This window comes from Calidris pugnax, unplaced genomic scaffold (genome assembly GCF_001431845.1).
Source record: "Calidris pugnax isolate Ruff unplaced genomic scaffold, ASM143184v1 scaffold132, whole genome shotgun sequence".
Classification (NCBI taxonomy): Eukaryota; Metazoa; Chordata; class Aves; order Charadriiformes; family Scolopacidae; genus Calidris; species Calidris pugnax.
In genome coordinates, this window is record NW_015090910.1 from 1,309,376 (window position 1) to 1,332,342 (window position 22,967).

Genomic DNA, 22,967 nt, shown 5'->3' on the forward strand with positions numbered 1-22,967 from the left:
CAGATGAACTTTGGAAACAATTACGTTGTCTAATTATAGTAGAAATTTCTCATCCCTCAATAGTTTTGAAATGACACCATCACCCGTGGACCATTGGACAACCCTATGGTCAAACCAAACACGGCAACGAGCACTGGGAATGCACAGGCTATTTCTCACCATGGACCAGTTTGGGAATTCTCATAGAAAAACCAGCAGAGGCTGTTTTGGTCCAGTGACTAACACTATCTTGAGCCTATCTGTAACCCAAATAATATAATGACTTTGTTTTAAGACAAAAAACATAATTACATTTTTTATTTTGTTTTCTCTGTGAGATGGGCTTCCTTTGGAATTGTCTTCCAAGCACTAAACACGTCAATGAGCACTGGGAATGCACTGGCTACTTCTCACCAAGGACCAGTTTGGGAATTCTCATATAAAAAAACCAGCAGAAGCTGTTTTGGTCCGGTGACTAACACACTGTCTTGAGCCTATCTGTAACCCAAATAATATAATGACTTTGTTTTAAGACAAAAAACCATAATTACATTTTTTATTTTGTTTTCTCTGTGAGATGGGCTTCCTTTGGAATTGTCTTCCAAGCACTTAGTGAATGCAACAAGCCTGCCATTGGCTTCTTCGAAGGAAATCTTCACAAAAAAGTCTGAAATATTATTTCTAATCCCAATGTCAGTAATTATTTTTTCAAATATTGAGTTTGCATGAGTATCGAGACCAGTTTCAAAAATCAAAATGATGTACTGTTCTTCTTGACCTACAAAAAAGCAGACAGAAAATTATTAATCTAGAAACAAAATAAAATATGTCACAATTATAAACAGATTCAAAAGACAGGTGGGCCAACAGGATGACACGCTGCCGACAGCACACCCAGGCAGTAACACACGTGTGCACATGGGCAGCATTGCCCACCAAAGCCTCCTACCTGCATTTGAAAAACGAGAGCATTCCAATTGTGCTTTAATCCAGAAATGTTAATTATTACACCTGATAAATTTTTGAAATCACAGAATAACAGAATCAGAGAATGGTTAGAATCTGAAGTTCTTGGTTAGAGTTTTTAGAAACAGTGACAGGTTGAGTAAAATACTCCTCTGCCCTGGGGTAGCTGGGAAGCAGGGCACAAAACTTATTAGAAATTAAACTGAGGAGAATACTAAGGGGGGGGAAAAAGTACATTTTTGAGACAACTGTTTCCAGACTGATCTGGGAAAATAAGTGTAACAGTTTTCACAAGTGGATCCAAACTGTGTGCCACATGTTGGAAGCACAAAGCTCTCACTGCTCCCAGGCAGGTGCTGTTGGGCACAGAAGTACGAAACCTGTAACAGCAATTTCACAAAAGAAAAAATTCTGTCACCGTGGAAATAGAAATCTCTTCAGGATCTCTGATCCACTGGCAAGCATTTTTCATTTCTAAAAATTATGCATCTAAACAAGGAATTTACAGCATCACAGTAATCCAAACCTTCATCTCCTTACGCTGGGAAACGCATCTCACCACCCAGAAGAGGAAAACCCTGATTTCAGGTCCTGTGACAAACAACCCAAAATCTCCCTGTCCCTGGCGAATGTTCTGTGTTCTCTCATGCTCCTGCTAGCCCTAAGAAACTGTGGATTTAGCTTCAAAGGGGTCACCCTACTCCTTTCCCAAAGGCTGGAGAAGGTGAGTCGGATCAATCAGCTGTTGGAGCAATCCCACCTGCTCACATCATCTGAAGCAGCAAGTTGCAGCAGGAGCAATTAGGGAGGCAGGCAGAGAGAGGAACAGGATTTGGGCTGCAAATCCCAGTTCTGTGCAGAAACCCATCATCACAGGGTCCTCCTAAGTATCGAGTACGAAAAGCAGTTGGGAGTAAAAGGAGCTCAGCGCCACAGCCTCGGAGAGACACCAAGGGAAGGATTTCCCAGTTGGCCAAAAACTTCTCCTTTCTTCATTTATGAACATCTGTGTTCATCTGGGCTCTAACACCTGCTCCCAGGATGGTGTCTGGCTCCCTGACACACTCCCCAATTACTTTGGTAATTACAACACTCCTTACAGCTCAACCTTTCTACAGGAGGTGGATGAGGTTATTATAACAGCACACAACTGTGAGGCTGTTGAGAGCACTCTTCCTCCATTTGAATGCTTCACCTATCTATGGAGCTGAGTACCAGAATAAATAACCACAACATTTAACCTAAAGAAAAACCTATGTACGGGGAAAAGGACTCTCTGCTCATTTAAAAAATATTGTGCTTTTTAAGATGCTAGAGCCTTGAGGAAAACTCTGCTGGTGCCAGTTTTATTCTGTAGTGCAGTCAGTCACGAGCCAAAACTCTAGAACAGAATTTGAAGTGAAATAGTAAAGTGAAATGGTGTTACTTACTGTCTCCTTTACATTCGTACCAGACATTGTCTTTACTCATTTTCAGTTGGTCTCTCAGGCTACTGCAGGTTGATGGGACTGTTTGGAGGAAAACTACCGGCAATTTCCGGACACTGCACCATTCACATTTGGTAAGTTCTGAAGTTTTCAGGTTAATCTCTCGCACGTCGCTTTCCGATTCTAGAAGAAAAGAATGACATTTTACAAACAACAAAATGCACAATTCGACAGGACTGCATCTTCATGGAAACTAAAGATTAACAGAAGGAGGCAAAGCTGCTTTTCAGGCCCGAAGCCAAATCCTACAAAAGAACAAAAAGGAAACAGAGCAATAGTTTAAGCTCACCATTTCCCAAACAATGTCACTCTATTGCTGTCAGTACTATGAAATATACAATTTTTAGGGCAGAGAGGAAAAAAATTTTCAAGTGAGATATAGACAGGAAAGGTCTTAGACACCTGCATGGTTTTTTATCCAGCAGGCAGGTCAGGGCAAATTTTTACTCTCTTTTTCTTTCCTCCCCTCTTATCTGACTACAGGCACAGAGTATTATTTATTACATACATAACAAGTCCAGAATCACCTTTTCATTATGATCCATTTGTTAATTCCTTTGACAAAGTTACTGCATTCAAAATATATTGAGTGTTAAGATAAAATGAAAGGTGTACTCACCTTCTTGACTTTCTAGACGTATTTTGATATAATCCAGGCAAAACTGGGGAAGACAACACAATAGTAAGATTTTGCATCTTCTCCAAAGCAAAGGTGACTTAAAGCCTTTTAACATTTAGTAAATATGTTTCAATTGACTAAGTACTTAAGTAATGAAAATGTTGAAATAAAAATGTAAAACGTATTTTTTTTAAAGTGTACATTTTAGCACAACTCATGGAAGCAAGTACATTCTTTACTATTCAGTGTAAAGACTATTGACTGCTGAAACTTAAGATCTTTCCTAAGTACCCTGTTTTTTCAAAAAAGGTTTCAAATACTCTGAAAAACGCTAAAAGGGAGGGGAAAAAAATTTCTTCAAAAGAGAATGTCATCTCTAAGTATCAGTATTTAAGCAAATGAAACAATAGGGTTTTGTAGAGAGGTGGAAAGAACAAGTAACACCTCTCTGCTATTCATGTGGTTACCCCAGGAAGAAATCTGCCTTTTATCTGGGTTACTACATACAATTAACATCCAAGCCCTACCTGATGTCTCTGTGGAACTTACAAGGTGAACAGAAAAATCATATTGTTCTAGAGAAGCAAAAATATTCACCTGCAGACGTGTTGCTTCTTCCCACCTATCAATACCCTTTTTTTGGCAATTGTTGCCTTCAATTTTCTTAACAAATGCACCCTAATCCATACCCTCCCCCTTCCCCTGCCTCAACCAAGTGAACGTGGTTTGCAAGGGTTTTGCAGGCACAATGTTCCTATTGCCCAGCAGAGCCAGGCTGTGTGTGTCAGCACATAATAGCACTTCAGGATTCTTTGGGAATCACAGCCTCTGGAATTAGAGACAAACTTACTGTTCCAGGCAAAGGCAAAAGATTATGGTAATTAGTGTGAAAATAACAACGAAAATAAAACCTGAAAGGAGATGTGTGAAGTAAGAGGTTCACTCACAATGACAGGCTCCACGACCATTCTCCGCAGCGTCCCTATCCGGATGCTTCGGCAGTTCAGAATGACGCTTTCACAGGAATTTTGGTAATTTAGAGGGACGGCCTCAGTTACAATCTCTTGAGAAATAACTTTACGGCGTTTTATTGGAGTGTTGGACACAATGTTCCCGAACTGAAAAGTAATCGTCAAGGTTTCAGAATGTCTCACTAAGATTCATCGCTCAAACAAGCTTCTTAAAAACCAGTGACTAAATTTTCGGCTGCTTTTCTGTTGGTCAACAGGATGACTTGCTACAGCAGCCACCTCAACCATACACACATGGTAGAAATTTCCTAAAGGACTTTTTGGAATATCCAATGATGGAAATACTGCTAGATTCAAGAAAAAAAAAGTAAACTGAAACATTTAGATTTTTTTTAACGTTTCCAGTCAATTGAAACATTTAGATTTTTTTTAACGTTTCCGAATCACAAATAATGCTTCTAAAATTGCCAAAAACCAAATCAGTTTTTGTCATTTTGAAACACTATTCAGCCCAGCAAAACAAAGTTATTTTTAGTATGTTTTATTTGTTTATGTCTATAAAATGCTGTAAAAGGACCACAATATTGATGGGTTTATTTTTTCTTTCAGTTTTTATTAGTGGGAGCTTTTGGTGATTGCGAACACGGAGTCATTACTGAAGCACAGCACATCACCACATTAGCAGGAGCAGAATCTTCAAGAAATATATAAATAAATTAACCCAATCAAAATTCTTTACAGCAGCTTTACACAACTATTAAGATGTGTTTAGGATAAGATTCCAGGGTCCGAAGAACTAAATACCAAAAGAAGGGCACGTGGAGGTTGGCTCCAGTTCAAGAAGTCTCTAGATGCTGCCTGAAGCTGTAATCTCAATTAAGTCTCCTGTTTACCAACAGAACAATCTTACAAAGAGCTATTAAAACACAAAAAAAGCCGGCCAAGAGCCGTCAAGATTAATATATTTATTTGTTGCATTGCTTATAACGCTCTACTTTGTTGAAGGATTTCTGTACACTAGTCTTTTCTTTGGCATTTATATTGTTTCATAAAGCTGTCCATTAATAAAAAGACTTTTGAGTTACAAAATATATTTAAACTCTCACAGAAAAACATTTTCAGGGATTCAATATTTCTATCAAGACTAAAATCTCAACAATTATTTCAAATCCCGAAGCACTAGCCTATCTTGGCCACAATTGAAAATATGCTTTGGGATGCTTCATTTAAATACAGTGGAGAAAGCACAGATTCTAAATCCCTGTAATTCAAATATTTTCCTAGGGCTCTTGTTAAAGAGTTTTTAATTTCCGTGTGCTGGACTAGCTAAATATTATTAAAAGCTCAAAACTCAAATCACAAACAGTAAACATTAAAGAGGTGCTGTATTCAAGTAGCCTCTTCAGTAAAGAATTAATGAATATTTTGAGAGAAAAACAAGCAAACAAAGCTTCTTAAAGCTTCTTCTATCACATCTGACAAAAACACTGTAATACCTGCAATTCTTGGTAGTTTTCTTGAATCAATGCAAAGTTTGTGTTAAATTTCACAAAAAAAAAATAAATAATCTGTTTCCCTTGTTTTCAAACCAAGCTCTTTTCTGTTTTTGTCTAAAATAGGCAGTTAATGTCCAATGTTACAACTGGTTCTTAAAGACTAGTGCACAGGAACACAGGGACACCCAAAGGAAAACATCTGGGAGAGTTTCAGAAGTCTCAGACACCAGCACCTTCACAACACACCGCTTTAATTAACGCAGCCCATCACACCAGAGTAACTGAAAATCAAAGCTATTTATCATTCAAGCTTTTAGCCCCACAGCTTCACTGCAGGCTGGAAGTTCACAGCTTTATATTGATACTGGTGACCAATTACACACTACGTTATACAAGCCCATCATGTCATCAGTTCCAGCACTAGAATATTGGCTTCTGAGGCTCAAAATAGCATGAAGGTTTTGGCGTCGTGACTCTCGCCTTCTCACTCAGAGGATTTGAGAGGGAGGGTGGAAATCTCATCAGATACTCATGTTGCACCCAACTCACAAGAGTGAAACGGGACAAGTGACCCACCAGTGGTTTGTAATCAGGATTATCAATTTAACCCCAGTTGTCCCAGGGAATTTATTCTTCTCACTGGCTCACCACTGAGGGGGTTATGTTCTGAACATGCCGTGAAAGCCAGCCCCTGTGACAGCACTGAAGGACTCTGCTTATGGTGTATTTTTTGTCTTTGTTGATCCAATTCTTGCTGTGGTACTCAATTAAAAACCAAAACCCCCAACCATGAAATCCTTAAAAATCGGTGCTATTAATTGGGACAGTTATCAAAGTATTTTAATTTTCATTTTTAATTTTTCCCAGTGTCTCTTTTTATATTTAACTTTTTATGTCCAAAGCCTTACCAGGACATTCTTCTGCAAACTGAGCAGGCCCTTGAGTTTCAGAGAGATTCCCTGCCCAGCCTCAAAGAGTTTACATTCAACACAGAAGCATCTATGTTAAAAGCGCGAGTCAAATCATGATAAATGCTTGTAAAGATGTAACAAACATGTTTTCTTATGTTTCCATAAGCAGACGTAAGCAGATACTACTCGATGAGCTGCTAAATAAGAGAAGCAATCAAATATAGTCAACTTCTGACAATGCAAAACAAGCCTTTACATTTTCCATTTATGATTGGATTGTGGTTTTCTTTAAACAAAGCATTAAATAGTACCTGATCTTTCATTCTTGCTTTTCTTGGTAGTGTGACTGCAATTTCTGTATCTGTTGTTATACTACCTATTCTCTGTTCTATTCCACAACTGTTTTCCTTTAATGCTGCTTCCACCTTTCCTGTAGAAGGAGCTGGGGAGGAGCGGGCTGAATCTGCAGGACGAGGTGAAATGCTTTCCATTCTCCTAGTGCTGCCACTATCCTCCTCCTCATCATCATCACTAGACAAAACAACTAAACAGAAAATATTACATTCTCAACCGCTACGTTTTCCTGGAACAGAAATTTCTTTTCAAGCAACAGCTTTAAAATAATTTATGGAATTGTCCTGCAGTGCCAAAAAAAGTCCACATTTATATATTATGCTTTTCATAATGTTGATTGGGAATCTGCTCGCAGGCGCTCTCTCCCTTATTTTTCATTTCTCACAACTAACTGCACAAGAAATAGGTATCATTAATCCACCTCTAGACACAGAGGTGAAGCCACACACTTCTTGGTTCAAGCAGTGAATAATGTAACTTAAGAAAAACTGGCAATAAACTGTGACTGACATTATTCAAATAGGCAAGACAACATGCTCTAGTAAACTAAGCATGGAACTAGAAAAATCATTTCCCAAATTCCAGTTCTTTGCTGCTTATACATTAATTCGAGTTTATGCAGAGAAAGCACAACAATTAACATTTTACAAATTATGAAATTCAATTAAATGCACAGCTCAAAAAGAGGGAAAAACATATAATTAAAAAAAAATAAAAATCAAAGACCATCTTTCCCTTTGGGACAATGAATGATGGAAGTCTGCCACGAATGTTTGTCTTAAAATTATATAGTGTAAGTATTTAAAAATAAAATAATAATTAAAAAAAAACAGAAAAAAAAATATCATGAAATAATGTTTGTTTTCCCCAGTGTTCATCTTTCTCAGGCAGCACCTGAGTATATGAAAAGGGAATTATAAAAAGGTCTGTTCCTCTTCCCCAAGAACACATCCACAAACAATTCCATGCAGTACCAGAAACGTAACCCTGCGAGGACAGATCCTTCCTCACACAGTATTTTGGGCCTCAGGGTCTGGCTACATTCATAAAAAGGTACTTACTTGGATCGTTCAGTTCAGACGGTCTCGTACTCCTCTGCCTTATAGTTCCTGTCATTTTAGGACTTTTTGTCCCAGTGATAAGACCAACTTTTCCATTCTGTCGCAACATCGAATGTCCCACCACTTCATTGCTCAGTAGAAGATCCGTCGGACCTTTCCCAACAGCAGAACTATAAAACTTCTTGGTGTTGAACCCTGTACCTGAAGATTTTTGTCCTGTTGAATTCTGATGTATTGAAGAACGTGATAAAGGCCCCACGGATTCACTTAAAGCCACAGTTTGTCTGGAGACTCTTTGCAAATCCTTTAGAGAAGCACTTTCACAATGTCGGCATTTGGTCTGATTTTCATTTGCCCGCCCACAATTTGGACAATCAGTAGAATAATCAATTTGTTCCAAAAGCTAGAGGGGAAACACACACAAAATCAGTGTCTAAGTACATTTCCAAATCTTGTACTTAATTTCTGTTCAGAATGGAGACAGACAACATCATATTAGCAATTACAACAAGCAGAGAAAGCAAAACATTAAAATACAGTTTGATTTTTTTCATTTAAGGAAAAAACACCACTTTTGAGCTGTTCAGAGGTTCCACAAACCTCCCATCGATCACCTGCACATTTCAGCAACTCATGGCTCGTGAAAATGTATATGGTTCATGACCAGTGCATAAATCACATCAAACCACTTTGCTGTAATAAAAGATCAAAACCTTTAGCCATTTTAAAAAAAAAAGAAAATAAACCCAAGAGTTGTGAGTGAACCCAGTTCTGTATCCTCAGGGAACGGAGTAAGGACAGATCCTCCTCACCTGATGTAATTACCAATTTAGACATTTCCGGAACCAGCGGTTGAATTTAAATCAACCCCTTTAATGATGATTACAAATGTTATCAATCCCTTTTTGAATCCCCTTTTTGAAATCTCATAACAGATCATGTGAAAAATATGGGGGTTTCATCTTTTTTAAGCTCAGTGTTTGACACTTTCAGCACAGGCACTCGGCTCTTGTGTGTGAGAAACAGTTCAGTGGTTTCCAGTCACAACTGTCAACAGTCTCAGCTCTACAGATTTTTAAGATAGGCATGGGAAAAAGTCCCAGATGTAATTATTAAATACTGTTTACAAGCCCAATCTGCCTGAGGGCTTTGGAAATGAAATCATGGCCCTGGAACAACGTCATCGAGTCGGCACTTTTTTATGGGGGAGCCCAAGAACAGGTTGTTTTAGTAACATGGTGGGGGACACCGAGCTGCTGGTACCTCCAGACCCAGCTCCTGCCCTCACTCTCCAGGTGCACCCAGCACAGGAACAGCTCTGGGAGCCAGAGCTTGGCTTTAATGGGGAGGAATATGCTGAAAGCACTCCTGGCCTCAGCATCTACAGAGAGTCCTCCAGAGGCAGGAGTTCCTGCAAACGGCCCATCCAGCCACAACTGGTGAAGCCCCTCTTCCTTCCTCTCGTGCTAATTCACACCATTTGTAAAGGAAACAACTCTACGTGTTAAAAGATGGCATCTGTTAATCTTCAGACTGAAAACCGGTTTGTCAAGGCAGTGACAAAATTCCATTTATTTTAAAATTGTTTTCTTCAATGATCATTTCAATCCAGAAGACTTTTCTTGTCCCTAACCTCAGACATAAGCAATAATTGTTTTACTTCTTTAAAGAAACATAAACAATTTTCAATGTAATGATGTAAACAAACCCGCAGAACTTCAGTGTCTTTTGTTTTGTTTTTAACTGCTTTGCTACCCCAATACTTAGTTTTTATAGATCGCATCTATATAGATATTATATGTAGATCAAAAACTCATCTATTAAAATTTCCAAGTATCACCATATTAATTAAGTAAATATATAATGGCATTATATATTATATAATTATCATAAATCTACTGCTTTTTTTTCTTTTTTTTTTTCTTTTTTTTTTTTTTAAATCAAGAACTCCTTACAGGAAGCTTTGCTCTGACAGTCACACTGTGTGACCAGTAGGTGGGCGTTATGAATCTTCCACAGTAACTTGGGAGGATGATACAAAATCCAGAAAGGCTTACAGGAATTTCCAAAATATCTTACATCTGACACTCAGAAAAGTTCCAGACACAACATCCCAGTGGGGTGCATCCAGACCAGAAAACACCATTTGGATACTGCACTATTTTCACCAAGGAACAGAGCACCTTAGAAGCACTTGCATCTCTGGGGTACCTCTGTCTTAATTGTGATAATGAGTGCAGAAAATCATGACACTTCAAAAAAATAAAAATTCTGTTATAAAGTAGAATATTGTTCCTTAATTTTCATAGACAGCAAACCAAAATCATCAGTTTCTGCCTTCCTGATCAGCCAATCAATTTAAACACAGGTTCTTTTGCTTTTTCATCTAGTTGTTCAAATCAGAAAATAGATATTTCAGAGCCAGTATCAATATTAACACTTAAATATCTCTCTCCTCTTTTTTTTTTTTAAAAAAATTTCATGACCTAAATCTTTCTCCCAACTCTAAGGATTTTCAGAACATCGTCTTATTTTACAACTGAATGCCTGTTTTTAAAATACGCATCAGCTTTTAAAGTTGAAGTTTATATGTTTTTGAAATCTAACCCACCTTTAACTGGCTTAAGCATTTTTTTGTAGCAGAAGAGAGAGTCAAGTCAGACTGATAGGAATTGCAGTGACGTTTCTGTTGCACTTTTCTCTTAATTTCCGATTCTGATTCCGATTCTTCTGTGTTTTCCATTATACTGTCTAGGAGGGAAAAAATGCAAAAACTGTTAACAGGAAACGTCTGCTCAGGTGCTGCTAAAATTACTTCTTCACATACAATAACTTGGGCTAAATATAAACACCTTTTTAGAGACCCTGCTTCAAGTGTCTCATGATTTGCTGTCTCACAAACATCCTACTAATTGGAAGATATTTCAAAAAACTAAGGAATCACTCATTTTCAAAAAACAAACGATAGTAAGTGGGTTTTTTCTGAGTTAACTTATTTTTGTGTAGAATTGAGGAAGTTCTACTTAAATTACCTAAAAAAGGCAGAGGGGAATAGCTGGTTTACAGAGTTGATCTGTGTCCATACTGACACAGCTCAACCAAACACAACCATTTTTCAGTTCATTTTCATTTGCACAAACTTGTATAAATCTAGACTAACAGGATATTGGAAGCATAGAAATAGATATATTGAAAGTCAGATAAAGTTTGGCACCGCACCCACCCAAAGCAGGTATTCAAAAACCTCTTTTGCTTAAAAGAAATAAGAACTGTAAAGGTAACTTACCCTCTCCTTGAGAGCGTGGTAACCTGATGTGCTCTGCTTCCACCTTCTGAAGCTGAGGGGGGTATTCTTTTCTGGAAAGAAAATTAGAGACATGGTTATTCTTTTGACAGACACCATTATAATTTAGCCGCCATTTTACATGAACAAAATAAATCTGAAATGTATCTGAAAGCTACAAATAAATAACTTCTCCAATTCCATGCTATTTGTACACTTAACAAAATAGGAGCAGAGTGGTGGGAACAGCCAGGGTAAAGATCTTGGAAGTGGTTCTGGTCTAAACCCCTTTGATAGGAACCAACAACTCAGGACTTTCCCACTTTCAGACCCAAGTCTTTCAAAGACTGAGACCTCCACCTCCTCCTCTTCCATGAAGTACAAGATAGATACTTTAAAAATCCCAAACCAGAAACAAATGTTATTTTCATATTAAAGTAGATTGTAAGTACCACAACTTAAATAACAGGAAGAGAAGATGCAAAACAGAGGAAAGGGATCCAATGTCAAAAATTGTTGTGGCAGCTCCGAGTCAACTAGAGAGCTTCCTGACAGTCTAACTCCATTAGCAATTCAAGGTCAGGTTTGAAGTTGCTTTGAGTTAGAAACAAAAGCAGAGACAATTTTAAACACTACTTCATTGTAGATTTCATCTGACAAAAAAAAAAAAAAAAAAAAGATATCTTGGAGACAGTAACAGCCCTTTGACAAGAGAAGAGCAGCTTCAAGTGCCTCCTATTAGTTTCCTTTCCTGAAAAAAACCCACACCAAAAAAAAAAAACCACAGAGGCCACCACCACAAAGTCCTTCCAGCAGAAAAAACCAAGGCTCCCCCTTCTCAGCATGGTGTTTGTTGGCATCTGACCAGCTGCAGATCCATGGACAGACACCTTCTCCAGTAAAGCACTCAGAGCGGTATAATTCCGGTTTGGTGCAGAAAGAGGATGGAAACTATAGTTGTCCCTCTTTTTTTTTTTTTTTTTAAATCAAGTTAAAATCAAATTTAATCAATTAAAAGGACTACTTGGAAAAGAAAAAAATTCTTATAAGAGATCAGAAAACATACAGACTTCAAACCAAAAGCCTTCTTGCTGTTACATCCAATCTTAAACTAATAGTCTCACATTTCAAAGGATTAAATAAGAGATGAAATAGCTAAACAGAGCAAGATGCAGGACCATCTAGATACCATGTCCAACAGAAAAAACAAGAAATACAATATTGATTGCTGCTCTTACCATTCTAGCAAGTATTAAAAATACACTATTTTTTTTCCTTTTAGATTTCCTAAAATTATTTCTGAGATTTAGATTTAGCTTGAAGAACAAGGCTCCATGCTCAGAGATGCAACCATTTTAGGCATCTCATTTGCCTCATCCATTATAAGCAGTTTTGATTTTAACCCCTTTAACTACAAGGGAGGCAGACCAGTATTTCAGAAAAGCAACCTCAAGAGGTAGTAAAGCATCAAATAGCAAAACATTAATTACAATACTAAGAAAAATCAGGCTTTCCCTGCAAACAGCCAAAAGCACTGAGCTAAGTCTGGACTGCGGAGAGTCTTCAACTTTTGACACATCTTAACTGCTAAATGGCACAGCGTCCTTGTAACGGCACAGTGTCCTTCACTACACGTGTTTTGCCCAGATAGAAAGTTGTCACTGATTTAGTATTTTCAGCACACATTAAGACTACTGCCATATTCCTTTGCTGATGGAATTGGACCCTAATATCTTCCCCTAGGGCTGGCAGACAGACCTCTGTGACACCCTCCAGCCAAAATAGAATTTTAATATTAAAATTTCTTCTTCTAGAACAAAAAAGGGGGAAGACGGTGACACAGATGGGGATGGGACATACAGGTACAACAATTTCTGTTTATGCTAGAAAGGAATATACTCAAAGAAACATCTGGATCTGGGAATTTAGGATACAGTGCTGTCTTAGATCAGAGCTTTCGAAACTACTTACGATCTGGTCTGAGCAACTGCAAAAATACCGTGTATGTGCAAGGCTCCCCAGCTCCTAACCAGCCACACTTACCATGATTGCAATGATTGGAACTAAATTTAGCATCTCCTGCCTAAATCATCTCCCCCTGCCAGGCCAGCAACAAAAAGCAGGGAAGGAAAAAAGAACATCTACAGTGGTACTGGAGTAAGGAGCAGTGGGTGTCCCCAAGGGAAAATGAAGACGACCAGCAAGCAGCTCAATCCTAGCACTCCATGGCACGGAATGCCAAATTAAACACATTAATAGCTGGATGGTTAACTAATAATATAAATACAACACACAGAAAACCAAGAAAAAATACATGAACTCAAAGCCCAGGCAGCAGGAAGATGATCACATCACCTCCTAGAGGGCCAAAACTAACTGCTGAGTATGTCTGATACTTCTTTTAAGAAACAACAAAAGGCTGTAAAACAGAAAGGCTTTTTGAAATAAATCTAGAAAATCCTTAATTCACAGATAGACACTAGATTCCTGTGTTATTTGTACCATTATTGGTTAAACATTATATAAACTGACTAAACAATTCATCTTGATATCAAGCGTATAATGCCAAAACACACCTACATAGACTGGATATTTACATAAAAAAAATCAATGAATTCATTACTGTCAACAAAACATTTCCACTAACACATACATTTAAGCTACATACGAAGAAAAGCAAACGTATGGTATTTCATATTGCTAACAAAATATTAACACAACAGTAAAAAAGACGCAAAATGAGTGAGAAATGAGCTGAAATGAGCAACGAAAAACCAGGGTGCCTGGTTTTGCTATGCATTTTCTGTTAATCACTTTAACATCCACACTAATGAACAGAACGTCCCCAGCAATGCAATCAGATCCTCTCAGGAGATGACAGAGTGGAAGCTCTTAAATACCCTACAAAGATTTGCTTCAGAACCATTCTATTACACAAAGTTTGGTGCTCTCTGAAAAGAATTAGCAGTGAATTCTTAAATTCCACAGAAAGTTAGAATTTACCTATTTCACATAAACAGACAGATGAATTTCCAGTGGAAATGTACCCAAAGGTCATATGAACTAGAGATGGATGTAAATGTCCTTTTTTGGTAAAAGGGAGTAAGTGAACCACAAAATAAGAACAAAACCAACTCCCCCCCCTCAGACACGAGCAGGTATTACTGACTGGATGGAATATTCTGTAACTAGCCTTGATAAAGCACTCATTCAGGTCATTTTCTTAATGCTCATTGCCATGCTCATTTCATCAACAGTGAGCTTACCTTTCCTTTCGGTCCAGATTGCTTAAAATATGAAAAAAGAAAAAAAACACATAAGATGTAGTGTTGCACATCACTAAATTCAAGTTATTAAATATAAACTGTAACGGTTTCCTTGTCTCTTGCATTCACTGGAACAGTTTTCAAATGAGCATTATTATTTTTCACAGCATTTTTGTAACAGTAATTATAAACTCACAAATAAACGCTACTTCACAGTCTAAGTATGACATTGTCTTGTCTCTTTTTCAACGTGTAAAATTTGGTTAATTCTGAATTCAATGTGGTTGTCTCACTTAAAGTCACCGCAATGTAGAACCTGACGCGACAGAATCCTAACACAGGAATTGAGGAAAAGTCTCATTTCCAATCCCCGATTGCCAAGTAAAAGAAGATACAACAAATTTACATAACAACTTGTTTCCAACTCTGCAAAAATATTTAACTGCTTAAATTGAAGAAAAAAAAATATGCACTACTTAAATATTTAGGAGACCAGATGCAATCAGCTGCTGGATAGAGAAGGATAAGCAGAAGCAACCAGCCCCCTCCTGAGGATTTAGCTAAAAAGAATCTCCAAAAATATTTACGAATTAGGGCCACTGGTTCCAGAAGTGTCTCCTTTAGCATCAGTGAATGTGGCTGGTGCTCACAATTCAGGTCCTTTGTACACCAGACTGATACAAAAATAGATGTAACTCAGCACAGCACGAAGACAACTTGAAACCAGAATCTTTCTCTCTCCTGCCTTTTCAAAACTCGCCATATGGAATGCTGTGAGCTTTTCATCTACGTGGCTCTTCCTCCCAAATAGCAAAAACCTAACAAACTTCTGCAATATATGCATTACACTAACACAGAACAAACTGGTTTGTGTTTTACTTCAGTCAAATTAAACAGAGTAATAATATTAGAGAGTGATAAAACTCATTCTCCTTTCCTTTTTATAACCAGAATAGAGCAAACCCTCTCTAACTCTGGTACCCAAACCAGCAGGATTGCAAGTAAACCAGGTAAAATCGTGATAATCCTGCAAAGTGCAGTATGAAAACACCTTCAATGCCCACAGTGCTCCAGGTTCTGGGGAGAGAGTACAAGGAATTCAAACCAGATGGGGGTAACAGCCAGTGCTGCAGCAAACTGGGGAAAAACTGCTTCCAACTGCCCCTCACCCTTACAGACAATAACCACGGCTTTGGGTCGGGCACATCTGAGTTTATTAACCCAGGCAGATCCAAACCATGCCTGTACGGAGCTACATCCAGTACCTCTGCACCCCTGTTAATCCTTGTTAATAGCCTTGTTAATACACAACTTGGATTCACTGTTTACAGGGGCTGTAAAGAGTAACACTGTTGAGAATTAAAAATTTTAATGCTAAGGAAACTTAAGGGCAGGGGAAAAAACTCCAGAATGCCTGATTTTTTATTTTTATATATATATATATATATATATATGTGTGTGTGTGTGTCTATATATATATATATGTACTGTGATTACATTATCTGCCTTGCTTGTTTTAAAATCATAGAATCATTTAGGTTGGAAAAGACCTTTAAGATCACTGAGCTCACCCATAAAACTAACACTGCCAAGCCCAATAAATCCCATATTAACATAACACATTGAAAAGAATTCTGACTTTTACATCTCAGAAATAGTGAGGAATGAGAATCCTGGGCAGATCCAGGAATTGTAGGGAGCAGTGTCCCTAGGGATTGCTTCATGCAGCTCATGCATTAAGATTGGTGAGACACCCTGTACATCCATGCCATTACCTGGAGAACAGGCAGTCAATAGCAGGAGACAGAACCACTGTCCATTAAATGAAGCAAATTAGTCTGAACCAACTACACCACCAGGCTACACTGCATCTGAGAATCTGTTTATCAAAATATTCTTTTGAAATGCCCAATTTTCTTGTACTGGAAGCTTCTATTTGAAATACGAGTGAAACAGACACTCAGCCAGAATTTAAATTAACGTGCATGTGCAAAAAAAGTTGGAGAAAGATGAGAAATACGGTACAAATCACAAGCTCCAAATTCAACTTGAGAGAAGTTATTACAACCGAGTTTCATAATTAGCTTGCCCCCTGTGACACCAGCCCCACTCAAAGAACCCAGTATAAATACCAAAATCACATCAGTGCCAGAGCCTCAATCTGCTCAGAACTAATTTAATCATGGGTTTATTTGTGCTTATCCTTTCAATAACCCACTATACATTTAAGAACAATATGTTAGGTTAGTTACAACTACTTTCCCCGTGTTGTTACTGATCACCACACTGTAAGACAATTCTAGAAATAAAAACAATGTAAAAGGACCACTTTTGTGTTGCCTGTCAATTAGAATAGAAAAAAAGCCTTAGAACCCAATTTCCACGCTACCAGCTTTTCCTTGTCTGGATATATACCAAAGAATTTTATTCTTTGCCACCCACACTCTCTGCATATACTCCTTTCTGAGGAGACACTGCCAGAATTTACTTTTAAACTCAACAATTGTCTAATGTCAGTAAAATCTAGCAAAAAAAAAAAACCAAAACAAAAAACAGATTCTGAAAAACTCCCAAACAACTAAAAATGTATGATCCAAAAAAATTACCCAGTTTATATGCATTGGAATTTTGTATTATGAACAGTTGGTTTGGTGTTTTTTTTTTTTTACAACTGTTGCCTACTCATTCATAAACCTTCATTTTCCATAACAAGAAGCCTTGAGATCCCCCTTCTTTTTAAATTAAAATAAATAAATAAAGTCAGGAAGCCACGTTCTATTAATTTTCAACCCTCTAACCCGGAAACAGATTTAGAATCTTTCAAAAAGCAGTCAATTGGGTCAACTGGCAAAAGATACTTTAAATTAAAACCCCTTTACGTAGTTCCTATATAAAGCACACCCTCAGTCAATTAAATCACCCTTGTTGTGACATCCTCCAGTAGCAAAACATTACTGGGAATTGTGAGGGCTATTTCCTGCCTTTGAAACTCCTAAAATATTCTTAGAGTAACAGTTAAATGTCTGTTGTTAATGTAAATGAACTACAGTAACAGCCCTAGACGAAAACACATTCAGAGATCCAAGAAAGTGCAGTCTCACATGATTTTGCTGACTTCAAATCAATTTAATTAGCACTGCAGATCAAGATTTTATACCTTAAAACTGAAAAAAAAAAAGTGAAAGATAAAGTCATGGATGCTTAAGAGATGCCCATGCTTCCCTCAATGGAATATTGAACAAAATAGCCTAAAAAAGACATGTCAGAAGAAAAGAGCATGGCTGGTTCAGCCTAAACCACATTGGTAACAAAAACCTCATCATCTTTCAGTTAATTTGTGGAAAAGCTCCATCAATCCTCCTTTAGTTGTCTCCACCTTGTAGTGATGGGAAGAACTGTAAAGAACAGGGAGATCTCCACTTCTGCACCCGCTGGCACTAAGGGGAAGGGAACATCCACTTTATTTTCTAGCTACAGCTGATAGTCCAGTTTGAAATGGAGGGAGGCAACACTGGTATAGATCCTCAGGGACAGGACTGCAAAATCCAATTTTCAGTCTGTCTCTTCACAGCCAGGTTACCCTAACGCATGTTTGGATCACATCATTCTTCCACATCATTCTATGGGCTTTGTTTTCCTGAAGACAGCAAATGAACAGGAGGGAAGTGGGATGAAAAAGAGGATGATGGCTACGGATGATCCCACCGCTCCAAAAAAATCCACACTAAAAAGCAGAGGGGTAAAAAGGGGACAGAAAAAGGAGGCTACAAAATGCGGACAGGATTGAAGCACTCGTGGGATGATGGAAATCCATGAAATTCATAGATATAAGGAGCTCTGAATGGACAAATTTTGAAGGAAAATTCCTTAAGGCAATAGTTCACTCGTATGTCTGTGATATACTTTGGGTGTAAGAAGCGTGGAAAAAAAAATTAAAATAACCCTACAATTTACAGAAGATTGATATAGTTTTAGGTTTTCAAAACAATGAAGTTCAATTCAGCGTAGCTGAGTAAGATTCTCTAGTTTCCAGTCATCCACTCTAATTATTTATATAAATGCAAAGCCTTGCTTCTGCAAGACATCCCAGTTTGTAGGTTTTATGCTGTATTTTCAAACTACATAGGATCAGAGCTATAACTTACAATTTAGATTTTATTCAAGCTGGAGTGTCTGTGAATTAGTATGTGATGACTATGCTGTCAGTTCTGTAATTTCTACTGCACACTATGTTTGCCCATTTCAAAGTATGTCCTAAATGTATTTACATGAGCAGGTGCTCTCCTACTGAAGAGGTGCCACAGTGTGCTTAGTAAATTCTAAAATTATATAAGAATAAGTCCTAAACGGTAAGTATAATGAAACTTCAGTAACTGTGATCAAAGGTCATGACCAAGAATGCCACGTAATTACTTATGTTTCCTTAAAACACTGCACAGCATAAGGAAAACTATTACATACAAACTTAGAAAATGCTTTTTTTCAACCAGAACATCTGGAGAAGCAAAGGAGAACCTTACCTTTGGGCTGCTGTTTTCACTACTGCTGTCTGTGCATGCGCGTGGTGGAAACGTCTACCATGTACCACAGTTACAGGACAGGACATATTCTGAGCATTTTCACTGCAAACATACAGAAAAAGGGTTAAAGAAAAGACTCTGGTGTACCTGTATGTTGCCTTAGCTCAAAATTGTGGTGTTCTGCTTTTACAGTAACAGCCACACAAAATCAGCAACCAACAAAGTATTTCTGAATCAGTAATACAACTTGTTAGAATCCTCCGACAGGCAAAAAACCATTCAAATAGACAAATGAGGATATACACAATTGTATTTTCTTTTCCTGGAAGAAGAAGTTAAGAATTTTTAAATTTTATCACCATCCAAAACACCATGAGCCAGCTCAACACTGTCACTGCAAAAAGGCACTGCCTTTTAAAATGAATTCAATCCATTTCTAATTAATTTTTAACATCCACCTATAAATTTTATTAAGGCATAATATTAACTTCTTTGATGTGACTTAAAGGGCATAACATGTGACCAAGTTGAACTGCACATTTAGGAATTTCCCTCATCTTATTACTCATAAGGGAAAAGGAAGGCAGGAAACGTAGGGCTGTATGAGGGGTGGTGACTGAAACACACAACCCAGTGGAAGGAGAGAGGGGGATTCTCAGGTGCTCAAATCTCAGCAGGGCTCTGCACAGACACTGTATTCACCAGTGTTTCCCAGACTTTCTTTGGTTTCTTCATTTGCTGCCTTTTGACACTTTAATCTCATCAATATGGAAAACAAGGAATTCTGGAGAGAAGATTACTTACTGCCTCTAGTAAAAGCTGATAGAAAAATATGGGAGATCAATAACACAGTATTCCTTCCTAAGTATTCCTTAGTAGGGATACTACACACGTCTGTGGCAGGACACACACATTTGAAATGCTCAAAAAAATATACAATTTTTAACAGACAGCATGATGATAATGCAAACTGTTATAAATTATGGAACTACAACGCCTAAATTTAGCTTGTAAAATTGCCTGGAAATCTTATTTGCACTATATAAAATGATGTGGAAAAGCATTCTGATTGATTAAAGATATTTCTCAGAAATATTATTCAACAGAATTTTTGCTCCTGCTGCTTGTCCTGTCATGAACAATGAAAAACCTGAAGTACCAAAATTCCCCCAAAAGCTGAAAATCAATTCCTAATCCTTCCTCTACATTCCCCAAAAGGTGAAACTGAGCAAACCGCTGTAGCTTGCTTTTTAAATTTCTTTGCAGTTTAGCACTACGAACCCTTTAGGGAGCTTTATATCAAGTATCGTAAGTTAATATTAGAGCTTTCAGAGCATTTCTGACTGATCCCAAGATGACTGTTATGATCTGACTGACCATAACACAACCATGAGTGTAACAGAACGAGACCCATCAAAAGCAATCCAATGGTAAAAAGCTCTCTTTTCTAGAATACGAAGTTTAGAAACATCATGAATGTTCTGAGTTAACAGTTCAACTCCTCTAAACTAACCTAACAGCATCCCACTCCATGGCCAACTTCTGGGAAGGCAAACACTTATCTCACACGCTCCCAAGGCAAGAGTATGCCCCTCCAGCTGCTCAGTCGTCACCCAGACTAATTTACAGCCAACTTCCTACTTACTGTTGTCACCTGAGAGCTAAAAAACTGACAGCCACTTGCCCTAAATACTTTAGGGTGCCTCAAATCCTCTCTGGCTTCTAGTTTAATGCCTTTGAAAGAGACACTAGAAAAGAAAACATGAGCAGGGCACAGCTATACCTTCTCAAATGCTTAAGACTTCAGTAAATAGGTGTGTTTATAGACTTGCTTATCTCATGCTTTACCATTTTATTTGTTGAATCCGAGCTTTGCCAAACTATCGTGACTGGGAAAGTCTAAGTCCCTGCAGCAGGAAAATAAACCCCTGTTCAGCAGCACTTGTGCTTTGTGCCTCGCAGTTGAGCAGGGAGAAGTGGGTGCTGGAACAGAACCCCACAGCCCGCTGGGTGAGGAGACTGGAGGCAGAGCAGACTGCTCTCCATGGCACACTTAAACGGTTCATATGGCAGCAGATCCCCTTCCAAGTAGGACAGCTGTAAAACACAATCTGCTCCACAGTCCTGGTCTGCGAATAGAACGTGCCCGGCACAGACAGAATCACCAGAAAATTTAATCACAAACTCTCAGCAAGTTGCAAAATGGGCACATCCAAACCACAATCTGGGTCTGCAAGTTTCAGCAGGCTCAAGAAAATGAACATAAAACACTAAAACCAGGGTCAAGTCCCAGGCGACAGGACAAGAGGAAATGGCCTCAAGTTGCACCAGGGGAGGTTCAGGCTGGATATTAGGAAAAATTTTTTCACTGAAAGGGTTCTCAGGCATTGGAATGGGCTGCCCAGGGAGGTAGTTGAGGCACCATCCCTGGAGGTGTTCAAAAGACAGGTTGATGAAGTGCTGGGAGGTCTGGGTTAGTGATGATGTTCCTTGTTTGTTGTGTGGGTGTCTATTTTTGTCAGTTAGGTTGATGGTTGGACAAGGTGATCTTTAAGGTCCCTTCCAACCTAGAAGATTCTGTGATTCTGTGATGTAAGGGGCAGAAAGTTTCTCAAAAGACCAAGTGTTCTACAAGTTTCAAAGAACTTACAATATATCAATGATATATATTTCCTTGACATGACCTGGGGCAGAAAGTTTCTCAAAAGACCAAATGTTCTAGAAGTCTCAAAGAACTTACAATATATCAATGATATATATTTCCTTGACATGACCTCAGAAACCACCGAATCATTTAAAAACCAGGCTCTGATGAAAACAAGGTGACACTTTCACATTCTGTCACCTGATCCCAGGAACTTCTCAACACCCCACATTCCAAAGGCAAAGCACAGAGGAATCTTGCACTGGGCAAAAGGATGGAGCTAGAAGTAACAGCAGCATGAACTTTCAGGAACACAGGACACAACTATAGACTACATTAATTCTGCTGTTCATCAAATTAACTTTTTTTATTAAATATTACCAAAAAGAAGTCTAAAAGGGACTTAATAAAGTGAGAAATGTTGACACAAGTTACTGAAAACCAGCAAAGATAAAAGCAATTTAAAATACGAGTTCATGATTTAAAAAAGCAAAACCCAAAACTATGAGACTGGATTTGCTTAACCAGGTAACAGATGATAACTTTATGGATAGTTTAAATTTTTGTACAAAACTTCTTCTCACTGTCATTGCATATTCTATATCCCTGTCACTCATTTCCTGAATTTTAGGGCTTGCACTACAACAATACTCATTTGAGTCAAGCTCCACTGACCTGAAGAGTTTCTAATCCCTATTCTGCAGACAAGGAGGAAGGGGGCGGGGGGGGAAGAAGACTTCAACTTTGTGATAAAAATCACCATGAACAACTCAAGAATCTCAAGTACCTGATGTTCTTTTGCTAAATGTGGCAGCTGAACTGCATCATCAGCCTTCCAGATTCTCTCGAGTCTAAGAGTCCAAATATTGACGGGACAACTCTTATGCACCTTCTATGCTGTGTGTCTACACAAACACACCACCAGTTTCCACTACAGGCAGTGTCACAAACCCTTACTGGTGTGAGGATTTTATTGTCATACATGTGTTATGAAAGATACAGGGCTATCACAATTAAGTTATTAACTCAAGATAATCACTTACAGTGTAATCACATTTCCAAGCAGACTTAGTGACCAAAATCTGAGAAGGAGCTAAATAATGGTGATGTTTGATTAAAACTCACACTGCCAAGTGTTTACAGGGGCCAGAGTGGCCTACACCATCCATTGTTCCCAACTACACTCCTTCATTAAGGACAGCTAATTAGAAAGAAGGTGGATAGTTATTTCCCATTTAAATTCAATGCTCAGCACTAGACAGAAGGCACCAGATGCCTACTCTCAAAGAAGATAATGTGACCTTTAAGTAAGGTAAACTAAATGCAACAGATTTCACTTTTTTAAGTTGAATTTTATAAAAAAAAATACTAGATCATAGATTTATAACTTAGTATTTGTCAACAGAAGGA

General features: G+C 38.1%; 1 protein-coding gene across 1 annotated transcript in view; it reads right to left on the reverse strand.

Annotated features, from left to right (window-relative positions):
- The window catches only part of SENP6 (SUMO1/sentrin specific peptidase 6), a 60,109-nt gene that overhangs the window by 13,852 nt on the left and 23,290 nt on the right, over window positions 1-22,967 (reverse strand). Inside the window, exons 5-14 of the mRNA XM_014949351.1 lie at window positions 18,914-19,015; window positions 14,394-14,414; window positions 11,131-11,201; window positions 10,456-10,595; window positions 7,845-8,247; window positions 6,741-6,973; window positions 3,999-4,169; window positions 3,052-3,094; window positions 2,376-2,555; window positions 531-757 (exon numbers count right to left, since the gene is read on the reverse strand). Coding sequence (XP_014804837.1) covers window positions 531-757; window positions 2,376-2,555; window positions 3,052-3,094; window positions 3,999-4,169; window positions 6,741-6,973; window positions 7,845-8,247; window positions 10,456-10,595; window positions 11,131-11,201; window positions 14,394-14,414; window positions 18,914-19,015 — 1,591 coding nt within the window. The remainder of the gene's footprint in view (window positions 1-530; window positions 758-2,375; window positions 2,556-3,051; window positions 3,095-3,998; window positions 4,170-6,740; window positions 6,974-7,844; window positions 8,248-10,455; window positions 10,596-11,130; window positions 11,202-14,393; window positions 14,415-18,913; window positions 19,016-22,967) is intronic.